At 45.1% G+C, this 15,153-nt stretch overlaps 1 protein-coding gene across 1 annotated transcript in view; it reads left to right on the top strand.

The window, feature by feature from the left end:
- Positions 1–14,309, top strand: part of ILK (integrin linked kinase) — a 104,371-nt gene extending 90,062 nt beyond the window's left edge. Inside the window, exons 10-13 of the mRNA XM_088464030.1 lie at positions 6,736–6,857; positions 6,952–7,051; positions 9,416–9,546; positions 12,879–14,309. Of these exons, the coding sequence (XP_088320156.1) occupies positions 6,736–6,857; positions 6,952–7,051; positions 9,416–9,546; positions 12,879–13,028 (503 nt within the window). The 3' untranslated portion in view covers positions 13,029–14,309. The remainder of the gene's footprint in view (positions 1–6,735; positions 6,858–6,951; positions 7,052–9,415; positions 9,547–12,878) is intronic.
- The last annotated feature ends 844 nt before the right edge of the window (positions 14,310–15,153 follow it).

Genomic DNA, 15,153 nt, shown 5'->3' with positions numbered 1-15,153 from the left:
AGGAAGCAGTGGAGCATGGGAATAAGGAGTGATGGAGGAAGCAGTGGAGCGTGGGAATAAGGAGTGATGGAGGAAGCAGTGGAGCATATACATAAGGAGTGATGGAGGAAGCAGTGGAGCATGGGACTAAGGAGTGATGGGGGAAGCAGTGGAGCATGGGACTAAGGAGTGATGGGGGAAGCAGTGGAGCGTGAGAATAGGGAGTGATGACGGAAGCAGTGGAGTTTGGGAATAAGGAGTGATGGAGGAAGCAGTGGAGTTTGGGAATAAGGAGTGATGGAGGAAGCAGTGGAGCATGGGAATAAGAAGTGATGGAGGAAGCAGTGGAGCATGGGAATAAGGAGTGATGGAGGAAGCAGTGGAGCATGGGAATAAGGAGTGATGGAGGAAGCAGTGGAGCATGGGAATAAGAAGTGATGGAGGAAGCGGTGGAGCATGGGAATAAGTGATGGAGGAAGCGGTGTGGGTGGGGCTAATGATAGATTATTGGGCCTGATTAATGTCAGATTTCAACTGTGATTACGCATCCAATTGGCCAATTGTTGCGTTCTGCGCAGGCGTATGCATCGCAGTGCGTGAGCCGGCCACTGCTATCGGGGCTGAGATCGCAGTGACTACACAGACCCAACGCAGAGTGATTGACAGGAAGTGCCGTTTGTGGGTGGTGACGAGGGGGTGGCCGTAGAAACGCAGGAGTGTCAGTGCATTTTTACGCCATTGCAGGGGCGTGCATAATTGCCACTGCGATGCCATACGCGATGAAGTTAGTAATTCCTGAGTAAGCTCAGAGCCTGTGTAAGTGTGTGTGAGGCTGTGATGGTACTCCATGTTACTGATGGTGTCTCAGTCTTGTGTAATCACTGTGTGTGATGAGGTTAGTAATTCCTGAGTAAGCTCAGAGCCTGTGTAAGTGTGTGTGAGGATGTGATGGTACTCCATGTTACTGATGGTGTCTCAGTCTTGTGTAATCACTGTGTGTGATGAGGTTAGTAATTCCTGAGTAAGCTCAGAGCCTGTGTAAGTGTGTGTGAGGATGTGATGGTACTCCATGTTACTGATGGTATCTCAGTCTTGTGTAATCACTGTGTGTGATGAGGTTAGTAATTCCTGAGTAAGGTCAGAGCCTGTGTAAGTGTGTGTGAGGATGTGATGGTACTCCATGTTACTGATGGTGTCTCAGTCTTGTGTAGTCACTGTGTGTGATGAGGATAGTAATTCCTGAGTAAGGTCAGAGCCTGTGTAAGTGTGTGTGAGGATGTGATGGTACTCCATGTTACTGATGGTATCTCAGTGTTGTGTAATCACTGTGTGTGATGAGGTTAGTTATTCCTGAGTAAGGTCAGAGCCTGTGTAAGTGTGTGTGAGGATGTGATGGTACTCCATGTTACTGATGGTTTCTCAGTCTTGTGTAGTTACTGTGTGTGATGAGGTTAGTAATTCCTGAGTAAGGTCAGAGCCTGTGTAAGTGTGTGTGAGGATGTGATGGTACTCCATGTTACTGATGGTGTCTCAGTCTTGTGTAGTTACTGTGTGTGATGAGGTTAGTAATTCCTGAGTAAGCTCAGAGCCTGTGTAAGTGTGTGTGAGGATGTGATGGTACTCCATGTTACTGATGGTATCTCAGTCTTGTGTAATCACTGTGTGTGATGAGGTTAGTAATTCCTGAGAAAGGTCAGAGCCTGTGTAAGTGTGTGTGAGGATGTGATGGTACTCCATGTTACTGATGGTCTCTCAGTCTTGTGTAGTCACTGTGTGTGATGAGGTTAGTAATTCCTGAGTAAGGTCAGAGCCTGTGTAAGTGTGTGTGAGGCTGTGATGGTACTCCATGTTACTGATGGTATCTCAGTCTTGTGTAATCACTGTGTGTGATGAGGTTAGTAATTCCTGAGAAAGGTCAGAGCCTGTGTAAGTGTGTGTGAGGATGTGATGGTACTCCATGTTACTGATGGTCTCTCAGTCTTGTGTAGTCACTGTGTGTGATGAGGTTAGTAATTCCTGAGTAAGGTCAGAGCCTGTGTAAGTGTGTGTGAGGCTGTGATGGTACTCCATGTTACTGATGGTATCTCAGTCTTGTGTAATCACTGTGTGTGATGAGGTTAGTAATTCCTGAGTAAGGTCAGAGCCTGTGTAAGTGTGTGTGAGGATGTGATGGTACTCCATGTTACTGATGGTGTCTCAGTCTTGTGTAATCACTGTGTGTGATGAGGTTAGTAATTCCTGAGTAAGGTCAGAGCCTGTGTAAGTGTGTGTGAGGCTGTGATGGTACTCCATGTTACTGATGGTGTCTCAGTCTTGTGTAATCACTGTGTGTGATGAGGTTAGTAATTCCTGAGTAAGGTCAGAGCCTGTGTAAGTGTGTGTGAGGATGTGATGGTACTCCATGTTACTGATGGTATCTCAGTCTTGTGTAATCACTGTGTGTGATGAGGTTAGTAATTCCTGAGTAAGGTCAGAGCCTGTGTAAGTGTGTGTGAGGATGTGATGGTACTCCATGTTACTGATGGTATCTCAGTCTTGTGTAATCACTGTGTGTGATGAGGTTAGTAATTCCTGAGTAAGGTCAGAGCCTGTGTAAGTGTGTGTGAGGATGTGATGGTACTCCATGTTACTGATGGTATCTCAGTCTTGTGTAATCACTGCGTGTGATGAGGTTAGTAATTCCTGAGTAAGGTCAGAGCCTGTGTAAGTGTGTGTGAGGATGTGATGGTACTCCATGTTACTGATGGTGTCTCAGTCTTGTGTAATCACTGTGTGTGATGAGGTTAGTAATTCCTGAGTAAGGGCAGAGCCTGTGTAAGTGTGTGTGAGGATGTGAGGGTACTCCATATTACTAATGGTATCTCAGTCTTGTGTAATCACTGTGTGTGATGAGGTTAGTAATTCCTGAGTAAGGTCAGAGCCTGTGTAAGTGTGTGTGAGGCTGTGATGGTACTCCATGTTACTGATGGTGTCTCAGTCTTGTGTAATCACTGTGTGTGATGAGGTTAGTAATTCCTGAGTAAGGTCAGAGCCTGTGTAAGTGTGTGTGAGGATGTGATGGTACTCCATGTTACTGATGTTATCTCAGTCTTGTGTAGTCACTGTGTGTGATGAGGTTAGTAATTCCTGAGTAAGGTCAGAGCCTGTGTAAGTGTGTGTGAGGATGTGATGGTACTCCATGTTACTGATGGTGTCTCAGTCTTGTGTAATCACTGTGTGTGATGAGGTTAGTAATTCCTGAGTAAGGTCAGAGCCTGTGTAAGTGTGTGTGAGGCTGTGATGGTACTCCATGTTACTGATGGTATCTCAGTCTTGTGTAATCACTGTGTGTGATGAGGTTAGTAATTCCTGAGTAAGGTCAGAGCCTGTGTAAGTATGTGTGAGGATGTGATGGTACTCCATGTTACTGATGGTGTCTCAGTCTTGTGTAATCACTGTGTGTGATGAGGTTAGTAATTCCTGAGTAAGGTCAGAGCCTGTGTAAGTGTGTGTGAGGCTGTGATGGTACTCCATGTTACTGATGGTATCTCAGTCTTGTGTAATCACTGTGTGTGATGAGGTTAGTAATTCCTGAGTAAGGTCAGAGCCTGTGTAAGTGTGTGTGAGGATGTGATGGTACTCCATGTTACTGATGGTATCTCAGTCTTGTGTAATCACTGCGTGTGATGAGGTTAGTAATTCCTGAGTAAGGTCAGAGCCTGTGTAAGTGTGTGTGAGGATTTGATGGTACTCCATGTTACTGATGGTATCTCAGTCTTGTGTAGTCACTGTGTGTGATGAGGATAGTAATTCCTGAGTAAGGTCAGAGCCTGTGTAAGTGTGTGTGAGGATGTGATGGTACTCCATGTTACTGATGGTATCTCAGTGTTGTGTAATCACTGTGTGTGATGAGGTTAGTAATTCCTGGGTAAGGTCAGAGCCTGTGTAAGTGTGTGTGAGGATGTGATGGTACTCCATGTTACTGATGGTTTCTCAGTCTTGTGTAGTTACTGTGTGTGATGAGGTTAGTAATTCCTGAGTAAGGTCAGAGCCTGTGTAAGTGTGTGTGAGGATGTGATGGTACTCCATGTTACTGATGGTGTCTCAGTCTTGTGTAGTTACTGTGTGTGATGAGGTTAGTAATTCCTGAGTAAGCTCAGAGCCTGTGTAAGTGTGTGTGAGGATGTGATAGTACTCCATGTTACTGATGGTATCTCAGTCTTGTGTAATCACTGTGTGTGATGAGGTTAGTAATTCCTGAGAAAGGTCAGAGCCTGTGTAAGTGTGTGTGAGGATGTGATGGTACTCCATGTTACTGATGGTCTCTCAGTCTTGTGTAGTCACTGTGTGTGATGAGGTTAATAATTCCTGAGTAAGGTCAGAGCCTGTGTAAGTGTGTGTGAGGCTGTGATGGTACTCCATGTTACTGATGGTATCTCAGTCTTGTGTAATCACTGTGTGTGATGAGGTTAGTAATTCCTGAGTAAGGTCAGAGCCTGTGTAAGTGTGTGTGAGGATGTGATGGTACTCCATGTTACTGATGGTGTCTCAGTCTTGTGTAATCACTGTGTGTGATGAGGTTAGTAATTCCTGAGTAAGGTCAGAGCCTGTGTAAGTGTGTGTGAGGCTGTGATGGTACTCCATGTTACTGATGGTATCTCAGTCTTGTGTAATCACTGTGTGTGATGAGGTTAGTAATTCCTGAGTAAGGTCAGAGCCTGTGTAAGTGTGTGTTAGGATGTGATGGTACTCCATGTTACTGATGGTGTCTCAGTCTTGTGTAATCACTGTGTGTGATGAGGTTAGTAATTCCTGAGTAAGGTCAGAGCCTGTGTAAGTGTGTGTGAGGATGTGATGGTACTCCATGTTACTGATGGTATCTCAGTCTTGTGTAATCACTGTGTGTGATGAGGTTAGTAATTCCTGAGTAAGGTCAGAGCCTGTGTAAGTGTGTGTGAGGATGTGATGGTACTCCATGTTACTGATGGTATCTCAGTCTTGTGTAATCACTGTGTGTGATGAGGTTAGTAATTCCTGAGTAAGGTCAGAGCCTGTGTAAGTGTGTGTGAGGATGTGATGGTACTCCATGTTACTGATGGTATCTCAGTCTTGTGTAATCACTGTGTGTGATGAGGTTAGTAATTCCTGAGTAAGGTCAGAGCCTGTGTAAGTGTGTGTGAGGATGTGATGGTACTCCATGTTACTGATGGTGTCTCAGTCTTGTGTAATCACTGCGTGTGATGAGGTTAGTAATTCCTGAGTAAGGTCAGAGCCTGTGTAAGTGTGTGTGAGGATGTGATGGTACTCCATGTTACTGATGGTGTCTCAGTCTTGTGTAATCACTGTGTGTGATGAGGTTAGTAATTCCTGAGTAAGGACAGAGCCTGTGTAAGTGTGTGTGAGGATGTGATGGTACTCCATGTTACTGATGGTATCTCAGTCTTGTGTAATCACTGTGTGTGATGAGGTTAGTAATTCCTGAGTAAGGTCAGAGCCTGTGTAAGTGTGTGTGAGGCTGTGATGGTACTCCATGTTACTGATGGTGTCTCAGTCTTGTGTAATCACTGTGTGTGATGAGGTTAGTAATTCCTGAGTAAGGTCAGAGCCTGTGTAAGTGTGTGTGAGGCTGTGATGGTACTCCATGTTACTGATGGTATCTCAGTCTTGTGTAATCACTGTGTGTGATGAGGTTAGTAATTCCTGAGTAAGGTCAGAGCCTGTGTAAGTGTGTGTGAGGATGTGATGGTACTCCATGTTACTGATGTTATCTCAGTCTTGTGTAGTCACTGTGTGTGATGAGGTTAGTAATTCCTGAGTAAGGTCAGAGCCTGTGTAAGTGTGTGTGAGGATGTGATGGTACTCCATGTTACTGATGGTATCTCAGTCTTGTGTAATCACTGTGTGTGATGAGGTTAGTAATTCCTGAGTAAGGTCAGAGCCTGTGTAAGTGTGTGTGAGGATGTGATGGTACTCCATGTTACTGATGGTATCTCAGTCTTGTGTAATCACTGTGTGTGATGAGGTTAGTAATTCCTGAGTAAGGTCAGAGCCTGTGTAAGTGTGTGTGAGGCTATGATGGTACTCCATGTTACTGATGGTGTCTCAGTCTTGTGTAATCACTGTGTGTGATGAGGTTAGTAATTCCTGAGTAAGGTCAGAGCCTGTGTAAGTGTGTGTGAGGATGTGATGGTACTCCATGTTACTGAAGGTGTCTCAGTCTTGTGTAATCACTGTGTGTGATGAGGTTAGTAATTCCTGAGTAAGGTCAGAGCCTGTGTAAGTGTGTGTGAGGATGTGATGGTACTCCATGTTACTGATGGTGTCTCAGTCTTGCTAAACATTATGGATGTGTGTAAGGTAAGGTGGGTGTCCTGACGTTGTGCTGCGGCAGCATAGCGATCGCAATGATTTAGCATACTATCACAGTTGAACTGTGTGTGTAATCGCTATTGCATTCGCAGTTGCGATCGGTAGTGAATCAGTCCCAGTGACATCATGTATTGGGAAGACATATTATTTGATGTGGGTAAGGAGTGGGGAGGCTGATGCTTTTTGGCCTTCCTGTCTATTCTCTGTCTCTCAGGCCATATGAAGGTACTTTTTCGGGGGGGTTTATGTTCAGAGAAGGTCCAGTATTTCGTGGTCGGGTATGACGAGTCCTTCTAGGAATATGTGCTCACATTTGGGAGAGATTTTTAAATAGTGGAGGACAGTGGGGTTTATCTGATGATCATGTCAGGAAAATGTAGTAGTAATGTCCCTTGTATGTCTCCCCAGATCTGGTGGTGGATCAGTGCCAAGCAGTGAAGTTTGCCCTGGACATTGCCCGTGGCATGGCATTTCTTCACACATTAGAGCCTCTTATTCCTCGGCATTACCTGAACAGCCGCAGTGTCATGGTGAGTCACGCAGATGCGGCTTCTTCCCGTTATTATCGGTGATGCCTCCATTGCCCTCGTCTTTTCAGTGTCCTTTCTTTCCTTCACTCATCAGATTGATGAAGATATGACCGCTCGTGTTAGTATGGCAGATGTCAAACTGTCCTTCCAGTGTCCAGGTCGCATGTATTGCCCGGCATGGATTGCACCAGAAGGTAACCATTTCCTCCAACTTCACTTCTCACATAGCATTGCACCTACCCGCTGCTTCTTCTCTTCTGACGTCCAATCCATCTCTACGCTACCTCATTACGCTGCTGACTTCCTGTCTACCCCCATATAACACTGTCCTCATGGTCTCTACACTACCCCATTCCTCTGCTGACTTCCTGCCTACACCCCATATAACACTGTCCTCATGGTCTCTACACTACCCCGTTCCTCTGCTGTCTTCCTGTCTACCCCCCATATAACACTGTCCTCATGGTCTCTACACTACCCCATTCCTCTGCTGTCTTCCTTTCTAACCCCATATAACACTGTCCTCATGGTCTCTACACTACCCCATTCCTCTGCTGACTTCCTGCCTACCCCTGTATAACACTGTCCTCATGGCCTCTACACTACCCCATTCCTCTGCTGACTTCCTGCCTACCCCCCATATAACACTGTCCTCATGGTCTCTACACTACCCCGTTCCTCTGCTGACTTCCTGCCTACCCCCCATATAACACTGTCCTCATGGTCTCTACACTACCCCATTCCTCTGCTGACTTCCTGCCTACCCCCATATAACACTGTCCTCATGGTCTCTACACTATCCCATTCCTCTGCTGACTTCCTGTCTACCCCCATATAACACTGTTCTCATGGTCTCTACACTACCCCGTTCCTCTGCTGTCTTCCTGTCTACCCCCATATAACACTGTTCTCATGGTCTCTACACTACCCCATTCCTCTGCTGACTTCCTGCCTACCCCCCATATAACACTGTCCTCATGGTCTCTACACTACCCCGTTCCTCTGCTGTCTTCCTGTCTACCCCCCATATAACACTGTCCTCATGGTCTCTACACTATCCCGTTCCTCTGCTGACTTCCTGTCTACCCCCATATAACACTGTCCTCATGGTCTCTACACTACCCCATTCCTCTGCTGACTTCCTGCCTACCCCCATATAACACTGCCCTCATGGTCTCTACACTACCCCATTCCTCTGCTGACTTCCTGCCTACCCCCATATAACACTGTCCTCATGGTCTCTACACTACCCCGTTCCTCTGCTGACTTCTTGTATAAAACTATCTTCATGGTCTCTCTTACTACCCCATTACTCCTGCCTACCCCTGTATAACACTGTCCTCATGATCTCTCTCTATACTACCCCATGACTCCTGCCTACCCCTGTATAACTGTCCTCATGATCTCTCTCTATACTACCCCATTACTCCTGCTTACCCCTGTATAACACTGTCCTCATGGTCTCTCTCTATACTACCCCATTACACCTGCCTACCCCCATATAACACTGTCCTCATGGTCTCTACACTACCCCGTTCCTCTGCTGTCTTCCTGTCTACCCCCATATAACACTGTCCTCATGGTCTCTACACTACCCCATTCCTCTGCTGACTTCCTGTCTACCCCCATATAACACTGTCCTCATGGTCTCTACACTACCCCATTCCTCTGCTGACTTCCTGTCTACCCCCATATAACACTGTCCTCATGGCCTCTACACTACCCCGTTCCTCTGCTGACTTCCTGTCTACCCCCATATAACACTGTCCTCATGGTCTCTACACTACCCCATTCCTCTGCTGACTTCCTGTCTACCCCCATATAACACTGTCCTCATGGTCTCTACACTACCCCATTCCTCTGCTGACTTCCTGTCTACCCCCATATAACACTGTCCTCATGGTCTCTACACTACCCCATTCCTCTGCTGACTTCCTGTCTACCCCCATATAACACTGTCCTCATGGCCTCTACACTACCCCGTTCCTCTGCTGACTTCCTGTCTACCCCCATATAACACTGTCCTCATGGTCTCTACACTACCCCATTCCTCTGCTGACTTCCTGTCTACCCCCATATAACACTGTCCTCATGGTCTCTACACTATCCCGTTCCTCTGCTGACTTCCTGCCTACCCCCCATATAACACTGTCCTCATGATCTCTACACTACCCCATTCCTCTGCTGACTTCCTGCCTACCCCCATATAACACTGTCCTCATGGCCTCTACACTATCCCGTTCCTCTGCTGACTTCCTGTCTAACCCCATATAACACTGTCCTCATGGTCTCTACACTATCCCGTTCCTCTGCTGACTTCCTGTCTACCCCCATATAACACTGTCCTCATGGTCTCTCTCTATACTACCCCATTACACCTGCCTACCCCCATATAATACTGTCCCCCTCGCTGACTTATCAGCTGAAATGTACAATTCCATAGACCCCATCCAGCTTCCCACCAAGCCGTACGTCTCCCTGTACAAAGCTGTGTATCTGTACAACGTTAGGCTTATTTTATCCATCACATTGCTCATTGGCCGGACGTCCTTTTCCAGCTCTGCAGAAACGTCCTGAGGACATTAACCGTCGCTCTTCAGACATGTGGAGCTTCGCTGTGCTGCTGTGGGAGCTGGTGACACGAGAGGTTCCTTTTGCTGACCTTTCAAACATGGAGATTGGCATGAAGGTAAGTCGTAGCTCACCTGTTATGTTGTATATAAGGCACAAATGGGGCTGGTAGGTTATAGCTCACCTGTTATGTTGGATATAAGGCACAGGTTTAGAAGGTAGGTTATAGATCACCTCTGTTATGTTGTATATAAGGCACAGGTGGGGTTGGTAGGTTATAGCCCACCTCTGTTATGTTGGTTTAGAAGGTAGTATCACCTCTGTTGTGTTGTATATAAGACACAGGTGGGGTTGGTAGGTTATAGCCCACCTTTCTTATGTTGGTTTAGAAGGTAGTATCACCTCTGTTATGTTGTATATAAGGCATAGGTGTGGTAGGTAGGTTATAGCTCACCTTTGTTATGTTGGATAGAAGGCATAGATGTGGTAGGTAGGTTATAGCTCACCTTTGTTATGTTGGATAGAAGGCATAGATGTGGTAGGTAGGTTATAGCTCACTTTTGTTATGTTGGACTGAAGGCATAGATGTGGTAGGTAGGTTATAGCTCACCTTTGTTATGTTGGATAGAAGGCATAGATGTGGTAGGTAGGTTATAGCTCACCTCTGTTATGTTGTATATAAGGCATAGGTGTGGTAGGTAGGTTATAGCTCACTTTTGTTATGTTGGATAGAAGGCATAGATGTGGTAGGTAGGTTATAGCTCAACTTTGTTATGTTGGATAGAAGGCATAGGTGTGGTAGGTAGGTTATAGCTCACCTTTGTTATGTTGGATAGAAGGCATAGATGTGGTAGGTAGGTTATAGCTCACCTTTGTTATGTTGGATAGAAGGCATAGATGTGGTAGGTAGGTTATAGCTCACCTTTGTTATGTTGGATAGAAGGCATAGATGTGGTAGGTAGGTTATAGCTCACCTTTGTTATGTTGGATAGAAGGCATAGATGTGGTAGGTAGGTTATAGCTCACCTTTGTTATGTTGGATAGAAGGCATAGATGTGGTAGGTAGGTTATAGCTCACTTTTGTTATGTTGGACAGAAGGCATAGATGTGGTAGGTAGGTTATAGCTCACCTTTGTTATGTTGGATAGAAGGCATAGATGTGGTAGGTAGGTTATAGCTCACCTTTGTTATGTTGGATAGAAGGCATAGGTGTGGTAGATAGGTTATAGCTCACCTTTGTTATGTTGTATATAAGGCATAGGTGTGGTAGGTAGGTTATAGCTCACCTTTGTTATGTTGTATATAAGGCATAGGTGTGGTAGGTAGGTTATAGCTCACCTTTGTTATGTTGGATATAAGGCATAGGTGTGGTAGGTAGGTTATAGCTCACCTTTGTTATGTTGGATATAAGGCATAGGTGTGGTAGGTAGGTTATAGCTCACCTTTGTTATGTTGGATAGAAGGCATAGATGTGGTAGGTAGGTTATAGCTCACCTTTGTTATGTTGGATAGAAGGCATAGGTGTGGTAGGTAGGTTATAGCTCACCTTTGTTATGTTGGATAGAAGGCATAGATGTGGTAGGTAGGTTATAGCTCACCTTTGTTATGTTGGATAGAAGGCATAGATGTGGTAGGTAGGTTATAGCTCACCTTTGTTATGTTGGATAGAAGGCATAGATGTGGTAGGTAGGTTATAGCTCACCTTTGTTATGTTGGATAGAAGGCATAGATGTGGTAGGTAGGTTATAGCTCACCTTTGTTATGTTGGATAGAAGGCATAGGTGTGGTAGGTAGGTTATAGCTCACCTTTGTTATGTTGGATAGAAGGCATAGATGTGGTAGGTAGGTTATAGCTCACCTTTGTTATGTTGGATAGAAGGCATAGGTGTGGTAGGTAGGTTATAGCTCACCTTTGTTATGTTGGATAGAAGGCATAGATGTGGTAGGTAGGTTATAGCTCACCTTTGTTATGTTGGATAGAAGGCATAGATGTGGTAGGTAGGTTATAGCTCACCTTTGTTATGTTGGATAGAAGGCATAGATGTGGTAGGTAGGTTATAGCTCACCTTTGTTATGTTGGATAGAAGGCATAGTTGTGGTAGGTAGGTTATAGCTCACCTTTGTTATGTTGGATAGAAGGCATAGATGTGGTAGGTAGGTTATAGCTCACCTTTGTTATGTTGGATAGAAGGCATAGTTGTGGTAGGTAGGTTATAGCTCACCTTTGTTATGTTGGATAGAAGGCATAGATGTGGTAGGTAGGTTATAGCTCACCTTTGTTATGTTGGATAGAAGGCATATGTGTGGTAGGTAGGTTATAGCTCACCTTTGTTATGTTGGATAGAAGGCATATGTGTGGTAGGTAGGTTATAGCTCACCTTTGTTATGTTGGATAGAAGGCATAGGTGTGGTAGGTAGGTTATAGCTCACCTTTGTTATGTTGTATATAAGGCATAGGTGTGGTAGGTAGGTTATAGCTCACCTTTGTTATGTTGGATAGAAGGCATAGTTGTGGTAGGTAGGTTATAGCTCACCTTTGTTATGTTGGATAGAAGGCATAGGTGTGGTAGGTAGGTTATAGCTCACCTTTGTTATGTTGTATATAAGGCATAGGTGTGGTAGGTAGGTTATAGCTCACCTTTGTTATGTTGGATAAAAGGCATAGATGTGGTAGGTAGGTTATAGCTCACCTTTGTTATGTTGGATAGAAGGCATAGATGTGGTAGGTAGGTTATAGCTCACCTTTGTTATGTTGGACTGAAGGCATAGGTGTGGTAGGTAGGTTATAGCTCACCTTTGTTATGTTGGATAGAAGGCATAGATGTGGTAGGTAGGTTATAGCTCACCTTTGTTATGTTGGATAGAAGGCATAGATGTGGTAGGTAGGTTATAGCTCACCTTTGTTATGTTGGATAGAAGGCATAGATGTGGTAGGTAGGTTATAGCTCACCTTTGTTATGTTGGATAGAAGGCATAGATGTGGTAGGTAGGTTATAGCTCACCTTTGTTATGTTGGATAAAAGGCATAGATGTGGTAGGTAGGTTATAGCTCACCTTTGTTATGTTGGATAGAAGGCATAGATGTGGTAGATAGGTTATAGCTCACCTTTGTTATGTTGGATAGAAGGCATATGTGTGGTAGGTAGGTTATAGCTCACCTTTGTTATGTTGGATAGAAGGCATAGATGTGGTAGGTAGGTTATAGCTCACCTTTGTTATGTTGGATAGAAGGCATAGATGTGGTAGGTAGGTTATAGCTCACCTTTGTTATGTTGGATAGAAGGCATAGATGTGGTAGGTAGGTTATAGCTCACCTTTGTTATGTTGGATAGAAGGCATATGTGTGGTAGGTAGGTTATAGCTCACCTTTGTTATGTTGGATAGAAGGCATATGTGTGGTAGGTAGGTAAAGCTGATATGATATTGAGCTACATTTGTGGATTGTTTTAGGTGTCCCTGGAAGGTCTGCGACCCACAATTCCTCCTGGGATCTCTCCACATATCTGCAAGCTCATGAAGATTTGTATGAATGAGGATCCAGCCAAAAGACCCAAGTTTGACATGATTGTGCCAATCCTGGAGAAGATGCAGGAGAAATGATGAGCTTGGCTTTATATATCGTCCCATCCCGACTTTGCAACACCACCACAATTGCTGCCCAAATGCTCAGAGTCACCATCTCACAGCTACATAAGCCAAAACCGGACACAACCCAGAGCAATATGTACCCAGTCCTATCCATTGCTCTAGCTTAAGCCACCAAGTGCCTTCAGGGAGACTGGGGCCCATTATTCTGTGCCAGATGGTGACCTGGGTATTCCAATGTTACTCCTATATCCATCATCCAGTTGCCAGCAGGCTGTGGTTACTGAGCAGTGTTATATAGAACCAGTATTCAGTTGTCCTTTACATTTACTGTATATTCTGTATGTTGGGAATGGAGGCTTGGTAATCTTCCCATGATGGTTCATAAAAAAAGATGGGGCAACGTGGCGGGTCAGGGGCAGCATTTCTCCTGGATCACCCTCTTGAATATTTCCCCTGTTTAGTCTGGTGGGCGCAGTGCGATTCTGCAGGTTAATCTGTGATTGGATGTTGCAGTGTTAGTTTGAATATCCAGCTTTTGCTTTGGCCGTGTGAACATTTCATGCTGGATCTTTGTTTATATGTCTGAGGGGCTCCTTCATAGGACCAAGTGCCATTTTCTGCCCCCCATACAAATGCTGGGTCCCTGACATTTCAGTGAGAATAGTAGCCTCACCTTGGGGAGAATGGGACTGTTCCATAACTTGATAGATCCATATCTTGATATTTCAATATACTGAACAATGATCAGCCTATGTTTCAGAAGGTTGGAACCATCATTGATATTTTACAAGGTAGTGACGAATGATGGTTCTAGAGTGGGACCGTAGTGAAGACTTGTGGTATGGCTCCTTTTGTGAGCTGTAATGAAGAACAGCGGAAGGGATGGGGTTTTATGTTACAATGAGTGTGAAAGATTTTGTAATAGAGCTGGCATGTCTTATAAATGACCCTGCTCAGTGGGTACCGCCCCCAAGGAACATGAGCACCTGCTCTGTACTTTTGTTGCCTAATAAATCCCTGGTGCTTTGCCATGTGCCTAGGGCAGTGTACTGTACTAATTACCCCCCATACCTTGCTGCCACACCCCTATATAGCAATGCTCTGCCAATGTATAAATATGTAATATCACTGTAACGTATTATAGCTCGGCGGTGGTGGAGGACAGGTGCTCGGATCTACTCCTCACCTCCGTCTGCCTTCTGTCATTAAGCAGGAGTACAAAATGTATTTTTTATATATATCTAAATTAATCATGCGCACCTTGTGAAAGCTTAATAAATATTATTCTACAAATCCCAGACTATGCTGTCTTCATCAGATGATAGTAATGTAGCACTGGCTGCCTTCTCATACACATGCTGGTATAATGTCTGTGTGTCAGATGTCAGCAGCAGTTTCCTCCTCAGTCACTGCTATCAGTTATCTGCTTCCTGCATCAGGTGAGAGTAACGTAGCACTGGCTGCCTTCTCAGACACATGCTGGTATAATGTCTGTGTGTCAGATGTCAGCAGCAGTTTCCTCCTCAGTCACTGCTATCAGTTATCTGCTTCCTGCATCAGGTGAGAGTAACGTAGCACTGGCTGCCTTCTCAGACACATGCTGGTATAATGTCTGTGTGTCAGATGTCAGCAGCAGTGTCCTCCTCAGTCACTGCTATCAGTTATCAGCTTCCTGCATCAGGTGAGAGTAATGTAGCACTGGCTGCCTTCTCAGACACATGCTGGTATAATGTCTGTGTGTCAGCAGCAGTTTCCTCCTCAGTCACTGCTATCAGTTATCTGCTTCCTGCATCAGGTGAGAGTAACGTAGCACTGGCTGCCTTCTCAGACACATGCTGGTATAATGTCTGTGTGTCAGATGTCAGCAGCAGTTTCCTCCTCAGTCACTGCTATCAGTTATCTGCTTCCTGCATCAGGTGAGAGTAACGTAGCACTGGCTGCCTTCTCAGACACATGCTGGTATAATGTCTGTGTGTCAGATGTCAGCTGCAGTTTCCTCCTCAGTCACTGCTATCAGTTATCTGCTTCCTGCATCAGGTGAGAGTAATGTAGCACTGGCTGCCTTCTCAGACACATGCTGGTATAATGTCTGTGTGTCAGATGTCAGCTGCAGTTTCCTCCTCAGTCACTGCTATCA

Source organism: Taudactylus pleione, unplaced genomic scaffold (genome assembly GCF_031769625.1).
Source record: "Taudactylus pleione unplaced genomic scaffold, aTauple2 ptg001564l, whole genome shotgun sequence".
Taxonomy (NCBI): Eukaryota; Metazoa; Chordata; class Amphibia; order Anura; family Myobatrachidae; genus Taudactylus; species Taudactylus pleione.
Note: the sequence above shows the minus strand (reverse complement) of the source record. Positions and strands in the feature narration are given on the sequence as shown.